The sequence below is a fragment of the Octopus bimaculoides genome, chromosome 1, assembly GCF_001194135.2.
Source record: "Octopus bimaculoides isolate UCB-OBI-ISO-001 chromosome 1, ASM119413v2, whole genome shotgun sequence".
Lineage (NCBI taxonomy): Eukaryota > Metazoa > Mollusca > Cephalopoda > Octopoda > Octopodidae > Octopus > Octopus bimaculoides.
The window spans coordinates 41,211,238-41,223,005 of record NC_068981.1 but is presented as its reverse complement, the minus strand read 5'-3'; the positions used below and the strand labels follow the sequence as shown (position 1 = coordinate 41,223,005).

The window sequence follows — 11,768 nt, the reverse complement described above, 5'->3', positions numbered from 1 at the left end:
CATTAGGAAGGGTATCCAGCTGTAGAAACTCTGCCAAATCAGATTGGAGCCTGGTGTAGCCATCTGGTTCACCAGTCCTCATTCAAAACGTCCAACCCATGCTAGCATGGAAAGTGGACGTTAAACGATGATGATGATGATGATATAAATATATATATATATATATATATTTTTATATATATATCATCATCATCATCATCATCGTTTAACGTCCGCTTTCCATGCTAGCATGGGTTGGACGATTTGACTGAGGACTGGTGAAACCGGATGGCAACACCAGGCTCACACGACAGGCTTCTTTCAGATTCCATCTACCAAATTCATGTACAGGGCTTTGGTCGACCTGAGGCTATAGTAGAAGACACTTGCCCAAGGTGCCACACAGTGGGACTGAACCCGGAACCATGTGGTTGGTAAGTAAGCTACTTACTACACAGTCACTCCTGTGCCTATAATGCTTAGAATGTGTTACAGTACCGAGATCAAAATCTTTCTAAATAATGAAATAAAATTCCTTTGAACATGAAATATTTGTGAAACTCACTGTGGCTGCTACTATGCTACTTCGGCTGTAAGCTCTAATTGCAGCAATGATACCAGCAGACAACAAACATATTGTAAATATACTGTAGAGTATGGCTTCCTGGAAAAGAATAAAAATCAAAAAGAAAACATTGTGAATAGATATAATCTTTAATGATTTTTTTTCAAACATACAAACAAGGTTTCAGAGTTTAGGAGGAAGTGGAAAGGACACCCATTTGTGTGTGATTAAAATATTAGTGACAGGACTTGACCCTTTGGATGCCATATAAATTTTTGCTGTTAAAAGCGAAATCGTGATGGCACCTGTGCCCAGCGTCGCCTTTCTGGCACTTGTGCCCGTGGCATGTGTAAGGTCTTTCGAGCAAGATCATTGCCAGTGCCCCTGGACTGGCTCTTGTGCGGGTGACACATAAAATACACCATTTCAAGCATGACCGTTGCCAGTACCGCCTGACTGGCCTTTGTGCCGGTGGCACGTAAAAGCACCCACTACACTCTCGGAGTGGTTGGCGTTAGGAAGGGCATCCAGCTGTAGAAACTCTGCCAAATCAGATTGGAGCCTGGTGTAGCCATCTGGTTTCACCAGTCCTCAATCAAATCGTCCAACCCATGCTAGCATGGAAAGCAGACGTTAAACGATGATGATGATGATGAAAATTTATGTGCAGTAAATTCACTATATTTTTTAAATACACAAAATATTGTAACAATTTTTTTACACAATTCTTAATCATATTAAATTATAAAAATATAAGATTTTTTTAAACATTGAATGGGTATGAGGGTCCAGTTGAGTAAAATAGGAATCAAAGGATCCATAGACAAAAAAATGGTTGAGAACCACTGATGTAGATGGCTCATGATAAGAAATATTCAAAGTAAATGATATTAACAAAAAATAACAAAGAGATAAAGAAAACAAAAACACACTCACTGCTACATGAAAACGATGGATATTCTGATTACTGAAGGCATGGCAGATGTGGAAGAAGAAAGAAAGGAGACTCCAAGCAAATGCAGCAATAGCAACAAACTGCACCCATGCACCACCCCAACGTGTCCACCAGGGGTTGATACACGCACAGATGAAAGCAATCAGAGTGAAGACCTGAAATAAACATTGATAAGTTTTGTTTTGTTTTGTTTTTTTATTTCATGTTAGTATTTTTGTTAGCCCCAGGGCCATCCTAGTCAAGCAAATATGTAATGTAACCAACTATTTTCAGATGTATATCTGTTCTATCTTTATACAAAAATAGTTGTTAAGTCACCTTCAAATGTTTAACTGTTATTTCTAGCAGACTGAGTAAATATGTAAAGGCTTTTTCATTGTCTCATATCTTTATCATCACCAGTGGTGTCAATGGTAGCATTATTATTACCATTATAATCATCAACAAAGATGCAGGATGGTAGAATCACCAGTGTCAGACAATAAACTGCAGCAGCCTACATCTCATTATATTCTGAGTTCAAATATGGCCAGAGTAGACATATTATAAATTTACTTTTATTCTTTTATTCTTTCACTTGTTTTAGTCATTTGACAGCAGCCATACTGGAGCACCGCCTTAAAGGGTTTTAATTGAAGAAATCAACCTCAGAACTTTGTAAGCCTAGTACTTATTCTATCGGTCCATTTTGCCGAACTGCTAAGTTATGGGGACATTGGTTGTCAAGCAATGGTGAGGTGACAAACACAGACACATACACACATAAATATATACATACATACATAAATATATACATACATACATACATATATATATATATATATATATATATATATACACACATACACACATACATATACATATACAAAGGGCTTCTTTCAGCTTCCTTCTACCAAATCCACTCACAAGGCTTTGCTTGGCCTGAGACCATAGTAGAAGACACTTGCCGAAGATGCCATGCAGTGGGGCTGTATCTAGAACCGTATAGTCAGGACGCAAGCTTCTTACCTGTGTCTATAGGCATAAAATTTTCTAATTTTTTAATATAAAGTGAAATAGAAAAAAACAAAGTAACTCAGGATTATCGATATTTGCAAATAGTAAGTGCAAAAAGTTTACAAAGTTATATTCTATTTGGTCAGTTCTGATAGAATAGACCTATTATCAAAGGTGTTCCTCTTTCCAGAATTAATAAAATAAGTAGCAATCAAATACAAGAAGCAGACTTGGGTCGAAACAACAATATATAAATAAATTACGAACAATACTTCAGTAAAAAAAAAATGACATAACATAGATGCTGCATGCACACTCAAAACTTAGAAATCACCTGAATGTGAGCCAAAAAGAAATTAAGGTTGCACAGAGTAAAACAACTAAAGAGCTATTTCCGTCCTATATTTATGCATGTTGTTGTGATACAAGCTGAAAGGGACATTTTGATTATTTACTAGTGGATTCAGTCTGTTGGAAAGATGTAGTAATATCTTGTGTACATCAGCTCTTGATATACTCTGAAACTTTCTTATAAACTAAATTTCTTCATTAAAAGAGGATACTCAATTCACTCTTCCCCAAATACTAATATACAATATATTTTTAAAAGATATATGTATATTGTCTCATAAAGTTTATCCTTTATATAAAGAGAAATACACTAGTACTTTCACCTTATTTACACCTTAGCCAATATATTTTTATATTGTAAACACCCTAATACCAACAAAGTCACCAAGGTTATGTTACCTATTATCTTAATTTCATTGTTATTCCAGATGTTAACTTCCCCAGTATGTCTAGTATTCCTAAATTTCTGGTTTTCTGTTGGTATACCAAGACTACAAAGTGTTAACTTCAAAATCCCCACCCAAATACAGAGATCCCATCAAGAAAAATATTGTCTCTATATGAAATAAATGTATGTACAGATATTAAAAATAACAAATTGTAATTTTGGACAGTGTTCTCTGCAATACATATGAATGAGATAAATTAAGAATTCTTGAAGAGAAATAAGAAAAATGTTAATCAAGGAAATTAACTTTTGTTGGGTTGGTTATGAAAGAGTTTGATATTTTGTATTACAAGCTTAAGTTGTGATGATCACTAAGGAATGATACTTACTATCTGTAGCACTTTCAGAACTCCACGCTGGGACATTAAGTAAGACAAATCTAATCTTCCTGAAAGATTCAGGTTGGGCCCTCCAGACTGTTTTGGTATGGTTCCATAGCCAGCAGAAGACATTGCTGATGATGATGAAGCTGAAATATGCAAAACAACATTCTTAGAAATAGGTTTTCATAACAAGAAAGTATTCAAAGATAATGGGAAAAAAAGCACCTCTATCTCAGAATTGATGAAGAGGACCCATACTGAACTTGACTAACCTTGCTTCAAGACCCAACGATAAAACAATGGTTGTCAGTAGCAACAATCGTCAATCTCAATAATGTTTGAGTCGGAAGAGGAGGTCTTTGTATATGTACCTAGAGGTATCTGTATCTATGCATGTATGTATACACATGCACGCACACATGCATGCACACAAGCACACATGCACACACACCACACACGCATGCATGCATGCACACACATACATACACACACACACACACAAATGTTTATTCTGCAACTCTAGTTTCATGCTACTGTAATTTTCAAGCAAGAACTGTTACAACTCAGTTTTGGTGGTGTATTAAATTTGTTGGTGCAAGTGTAGTCTTATATTTGTGTATGTTCATTGGTTTGCATTTTGTTTTTGTTGGGTAGTTGTTATTTTTCTGCCTCTTCATTGTTTTTTTTTTTCTGTAGCAAGGTGTTCATGTTTCTTGTGTTTGTTGATGATGATGGTGGAGAGGCCATATTTTTAATTGGCTTATTTGTTCCAGATTTATCTATTAATCTAGTTAAGATTGTTCTTTTGTCAATTTTTATTTTTGTATATTTTTGGCGAAGCTTGTTTTAATATATTTTTTGGTTAAGTCTTTTTCATAATGTTGTGTTTGTAAATGTTGATGCTTCAAGTTAAGATAGGATCGCATAGCTCTTTACCAGGTATATGTCGATTTAACAAAAACCTCCGACACTGTTAATAGGGCCATTCTCTGGACCATTCTTGGTAAACTTGGATGTCTACCTCAATTTGTCAACTTGTTTAAGCAACTTCATAGTGATATGAAAGCTTGTCTTAGCTTCAATGGATCACTATCGGAACCAATTTCCATCGATAATGGAGTTAAACAACGTGATATTGCTGCTCCAACACTTTTTTCCATATATTTTGCTGTAACTACCTTGCACGCATTCCAAGACTGAGATATCTGCGGCTATATTTGCTTCAGAACCACAGGTAAGGTCTTTAATGTCAAACACTTTAATGCACAGTCGAAGACATTCCAGGCCCTTGTTCAAGAGCTCCTTTATGCTGATGATGTAGTTCTCATTGCTCACACTGAGGAGGACATACAGGTTATATTGGATCTCTTCTCTAGAGTTTGTGTTGCTTTTGGATTTACCATCAGTCTAAAGAAAACAAAGATCATGTTCTCTCAACCACCAGGCCAACTCTATGTGGAACCTAACATCTTTGTCCAGTGTACAAGATTAGATGTGGTTAACTCATTCATCTACCTTGGCAGCACTCTCTCTAGAGATGGATCCCTTGATTCTGAAATAAACCTGAGAATTGAAAAAGCCAGCAAAGCATTTGGATGGCTTGAAAATTGTGTGTGGTTTGATAGAGGTATCACCATCAAAACCAAGCTTAGTATCTATGAATCTTGCATTTTAACGGTCCCCCTGTACTCTTCTGAGACCTGGACAACATATCGGTGCCACATCAAAGCTTTAGAAAGAGTCCATCAGACTTGCCTAAGGAGGATACTAGAATTCAAATGGAATTCAAATGCTGTCAAAAGCAACCTTAAGGCTCTTAATGTGAAAATTGATGACTGGGAGCAGATGACACAAGATCGAGTAGCTTGGAAACAAATGATCTACAATAGATATAAAGCATTTGAAGCTCAAAGAATTGAACAGTCTATCTTGAAATGAGCACTTTGTAGACAGGACTTAATTACAATCCCAGACACTTTTCTGCTTTAAAATATTTGTAAGGTCTGCAGCAGAGTTTGTTTGTCAAGAGCAGGACTTGCTAGTCATATAAGACTTCATGACAGGATTTGTTAATTGAAGAGCTGGCCTTTTTCTGTAAAGAAGTGGCAATCATCATAAGGATGTTTGTTTAATCTGGGCTTACTGTTTGTAATTTGATTCTTGTGGGAGTGTTTTTCACAAAACAATAACATGTCAAAGAAAACAACAAACAGTGGCAAACTCATTCAACTGTACCAGAACAAGGATATGCTCATTGCATTGAAATTATTTATGAACAAATATAGTTTATAAAGTAATAGTATCACAAGTTAAACAGTCTGAAAAGCACTACATTGGCACTGCTTGTGGACTATTCAAAGACAGATACAGCATGTATAGACACATTCTAGAACTTATCTAAATGAAATGTGACATTCTTGTCTAAAGACATCTGGGAGTTGAAAGAAAACATAAATGCAAATATAAAATTGGAAATAATACATCAGAGATACTGGTTCTGACCCTATGCACTACTGAAAAATAACATATGGTCAGACAAAGTACACATACTCAAAACAATAGAGTAAGACCTGTGTTTAATAAAGGGAAATAATAAATTAAGACTACTGTGTAATAGAGTGGACAAACTTATAAATTAGCAGTTGACATAGTTAATGTTTGTAAGTCTTTGTTTAGTTGATAGACATGTATGAAGTGTGTATCATTAATTATGATTTAAGTCTAAGTTATTAATAAATCATTATTCAATTTGTTTTTATCATCCTGTATATAAAGTTCTTATAGTGGAGGTAGATCACATGCTAAAGTGTTACAGGGTAAGAAACAGGAGACTATACGCTAAAAGTAATTTCACACCGTAGACAGGATACTGCGGTAGACCACACGCTAAAGTAGGCTACTGTGATAGACTGCACGCAAAAGTAGCACTATCCCAATTTATTTATAGGTGAATGCTTGAGTATCAACCTGTAGTTTCATCAGAGTTTCAAACATGAAGTGCAATTTTATTTGGGCAAACATTTACATTTAGACATATTCTTTTATTCTCTTACTTGTTTCAGTCATTAGACTGTGGCCATGCTGGGGCACCACCTTGAAGAATATTTGTCAAATGAATTGGTCCCAGTACTTTACTTTTGTTACTTTTTAAGCCTGGTACTTATTCTATCAGTCTCTTTTGCTAAATTGCTAAGTTATGGGGACATAAACACACCAACACTGGTTGTCAAGCAGTGGTAGGGGACACACACACACACACACACACACACACTCACACATACACTCACACACACACTCACACATACACTCACACACACAGAGGAAAGTATTACAAATGAAAGATCACATATGTATGCAGGGAATGAAAAACAGGAATTCGAGAACCCCCTCCCAGAATTAGAATAACATAATTTTAAAGTGTGTATAAAGCTAAGTATATGAAGAATTTCTATAAGAAGTAGAAAAAATGTAAAGAAAGATGTAAAAAGAGAACTATCAGTAAAAAAATGTACTTAAAAAGCTATATTCTTGGAATACAGGTACAGAATCCAAAACAATAAGTGGAAGAGAAAAAGAAACTAGAGAAAAGAGATAGAATGCAAAGAGAAAGAGGAAATAGAAAAGTGTTTAGATCTTTGTCAGAATCACCATTCTTAATTGTCAAGGTGAGAATGAGAGAGGAGTGAGAGAGTAAGGATATATTATACAGATAATAATGTATGTGTGCTAGTGTATGTTGATAAGAGAGAGGGGGGGGACTAAAAGCAATGTTAACAGAAATATATTCATACAATACACTCACAAAAAGGATGGACATACAACTTAAGTATCTATATATACCTATAGAAATACATATAAGTACACACATATACACACAAAGAACATAAGTATACATACATCTATTTAAAGACACACAGATATATATACACACATACATACATACATATATATATGTGTGTATATGCATGTTTATTTTAAATATATATAAAATAGATATGCATATACATACTCACACAGGTACACACACACACACGCACACACACATTGAAATGTTAGCGCCAAGCAGTGTTTAAGCATAAGGAAAATTTAGGTTAGTTAAATTATGTTTGTGACATATTTCAACTGCTAAAAGGCAAATTCACTGCAGTTACCATGGAGAAAATATCTCTCTTCTGGTAAAAAGATGTGAAAACACTTGGTTTATTCAGTGTTGCCATCTGTCAGGAATCCCAGACATTGATGTTTTGAGATTTTTGACTCTTGTCAATGGAATGTACCTAAGAGAGGCAACTCTGAACAAACTTATAAAGCAGTTGAAATATGTCACAAACATATTTTAACTAACCTAAATTTTGCTTATGCCTAAACACTGCTTGGCACTAACATTTCATTATTTTCCTCAATCGGGCGATCTACCAGTGCAAATCAGTCAACAACGTTTATTGAATTTTACATACAGCAATTGCTTTATAAGTTTGTTCAAAGTTGCCTCTCTTAGGTACATCCTATTGACATGAGTCAAAAAACTTGAAACATTGATGTCTAGGGTTCCTGATAGTTGGCGACGCTGAACAAACCGGATGTTTTCACACCTTTTTACCATAAGAGAGATATTTTCTCCACAGTAACTGCAGTGAATTTACCATTTAGCAGTTGAAATATATTACAAACATATTTTAACTAACTTAAATTTTGCTTATATATATATATTTAGTTTATAGGTTAGAGACAAGTGTTCTCTATATAGAATACACTTCGAAGTGCTCAAGAGATTTGAACTTGAGCCAGTAGATGAGTAAATGTAATGAGAAGCAAGTTAGGCAAGTCGATTGACACAGAATATTAAATACATTTAATAGAAAAAATGTACATATATGGATATAAAATAGTCTGACTTACAGAAAATAAATATCAAGAGTTAAATAGGTAGAGTGGACTCGATCCATACATAAGTACATTTTTTTATTAAATGTATTTAATATTAAGTGAAAATCACTTGCCTATCTTGCTTCTCATTACATTTACTCATATATATATATATATATATATATATATATATATATATATATATATATATATATATATATATATATATATATATATATATACACACACACACACTGATGTACATCCACATACATGTAAGCATATACCTAGACTCACTGAGGCATGTATACTGATGTACAGGCATTCAAATGATGTTCTTATACCTATGAGAGTATACTAATACACAATCAGATACATCCATATATACATATATGTAAAAACACACACACACACATATATGTGTAAAGGTAAGATCCAAGGATTTGGACATACACGCATACAGACACATGTATATAACTACACATACAGGCATGCACCCACACAGATACACACACACAATTAGAAAAGAAAAGAAATTTCAGGTGTGGAAACAAAACCTGGAATCAAAGTTAACTTAGCAAAGACTAAAGTTTTAGTAAGCAAGAAACTGGACAGGACACTTCCCATTTCAGGTAAATGGTTCTCATCAATATGTAGGAAGGGAGTAGGATGAAATTCTATTCTGTGTATCCAGCGTAAGCTCTGGACATACAGTGAAATAAAATGAACGTTAACAGAGAAAGTAGTGTTTATATGTGGAAGATGTACAGGAGCCATAAAAACTACAGATGCATAAGAAATTGATTTCCTCAAATGTTCCAGAAGCTCTCTGGAAGTTGTAGATAATTTCTGCCACCAGGCAGAAATTATAGAGCCACCAAGCAGAAATTAGTAGAGGAAGAGGTTGTACAGAAAGTGTTATTTCAAGAATATGAATAGGATGGAAAAAGTTTTGGGAGCTTTTACCTCTGTTGGCAACCAAAGGTCTTTCTCTTTGAATAAAATGAAAATTGCATGCTGCATGTGTATGAAATGCAATGCTACATGGTAGTGAGACATGGGCCCTGAATGCAGAGGAGATACGAAGACTAGAGAGGAATGAAACTGGTATTCTCCACTGGATGTGCAGTGTCAGTGTACATGTGAAAAAGAGCACGAGCATATTGAGAATGTAGCAGAGACTCGGGTGAAATTCCTCTCTCGCTTTATTATATATACATGTATTTGAATATTGCAGGGAACAGCTAGCCTTTGGCCACTGTTTGGATCCTGTTGTGTCCACTACTCTGATTGGTTGGTATTGGTACAATTTGTCTCTTACTTGATTGTGCTAGTTTGCCATGTATAACCAGTTGGAGGTCCTAAATTAGATCACGTGGGACAGCCTGGTCTCTACCCTGTTTGAGCCTACTATTTCTTGTAAAAAAACTCAGCTTTTTCTCTTTCCGGCATCTTTGGTTCCAGACCTTTTAAGGTCTAGCCACTGACCACAAAAACAGCCAGTTTCAGCGACAGTGGTGACTGCACCACCACAGCAGCTACGTTGAGACTTACCAACTTCATCCAACAGCATTACGGCAACCTCCGCCTTTGTTGTCACCATCATGTTCTTAACGTCGTTGCTGTCATCTCTCTGTGTACACAGTTCAGTAGGCAATTCACCCAGGTTTCAACACTCCACTGTTCTGGAATTACTTCACCACGGATCAACAGTGAATATACAACCTGCATGAACTCCTGTATCAAGTGACCCAGGCGGCAGCATCACAGCCACGACTTCACGTATGACATATACCTGCAACTGGCTCGGTACCATGGTTGCGACTTTTTGATACAGTATTTCAGCTATCATGTATGACACAGTTGCTTTGCAAGTCATTCAGAGAGGCTATTAAACCAAGATTTACTCGCACACACCCTTATCCATACATACACATTCGTTTGTATGGTGCATACACACATACATACAATTGACGATGCCACTCAGTTCATACCATGAGGCCAAACCAAGGAGATTTACTTGCACGCACCCTTATACATACATATTCCTTTATTTAACACTAATGTACATACATATATCTAACTAAACATACACTCACATGCATGTATGTGTGTGTGTGCATAATAATGGGCTTTACGAAATAAGTTCATAGCATAGACGAAGAGAATTTTAAATATTTAATATGGACGAAAGCAAAATACAAATTATGTGATAATTACAAACTACCAAGTGAAGCTAGACATTCCTTTGACGCTCTTCTATCAGAAATGCTGTGAATCAGTCACTAATCAGATGGAAACCTGTCACCAACGTTCACTCAAAGAGAGAATCTCTTTGTTGCTAGCAGTGTTAACAGCTCCCTAAACTTTCATTATTCAAGCTACAAGGCTTTGCGAATACCCAGCACTATAGTTAATTAGGTTACCGAAGTAACAGAAGCTGTTTACACATATTGAAAGAGTTTCTTTCACGTATGTTCTGATAACTAATTTACTCCAGCGCACCTGCTTCGTATTAAGTCTTTCTTCTTTTTCAGCTCGCCTCTGATCGCCAAGCATATCTTGCGTATCCATAATTTATATTACGTACATCATTTGCCATTACTGTCTATGGGTACCCTGACTTAACAGCTTGACTACTTTTCAGTCAAATTTTGTTCTCCCTTACCATTTTTTTTACTCCCAAATTTATCGAGTTACCCGGCCGTGTAATTTTAGTCCCTTTTATTGTACTCCTTAAATTAAAATTAAATCAAAGTGTAATTAAAATAAAGTTCATATTCAAAATTCAGATTGCAATATGGTTGGCTGCGATTGAAATTTTTTGATATCATGAAACACACTGATGACAAATACACTACGATATACAGTACGTTTGTGAACGTAAATTGAATGTCTGGTCGTGTACATAATCTCTGTATGATCGTCGGTACACAATAGATTTTGTGAGTGCATTGTAAATTTATTTTCCATAACTTTAAGTTGTTGAGTGGCAAACAAAGGCGAAGGTAAAGAATACGTACACCACCAGTTTTCGGCATAACAAAAGCCCTAACCCTAGCCATCGGGTGTACTTATTCTTTACTTTTGCCATTAAAACCATTTTTCTCGTTTTCTTAATATTCCTCTTTGTACCATTTCGACATAATACCACGTGCTTTTCTTGACAACTTTACTGCTACAAACGAAGAATACCAAACAGGCAATGCCAAAATTTGGGGTCAATGCAGTTTCGAACCTCTCCAAAATTTCATTAAAAGATATCCAATTTTCCTAATAGTTATG

General features: G+C 35.5%; 1 protein-coding gene across 4 annotated transcripts in view; it reads right to left on the bottom strand.

Moving 5' to 3' along the window:
• Positions 1-11,768, bottom strand: part of LOC106878934 (CKLF-like MARVEL transmembrane domain-containing protein 7) — a 56,827-nt gene that overhangs the window by 870 nt on the left and 44,189 nt on the right. For all 4 annotated transcript variants that reach the window (XM_014928300.2, XM_014928299.2, XM_014928302.2 and 1 more), the window contains exons 2-4: positions 3,624-3,763; positions 1,481-1,654; positions 545-643 (exon numbers count right to left, since the gene is read on the bottom strand). In XM_014928300.2, coding sequence (XP_014783786.1) covers positions 545-643; positions 1,481-1,654; positions 3,624-3,746 — 396 coding nt within the window. In that variant the 5' untranslated portion in view covers positions 3,747-3,763. The remainder of the gene's footprint in view (positions 1-544; positions 644-1,480; positions 1,655-3,623; positions 3,764-11,768) is intronic.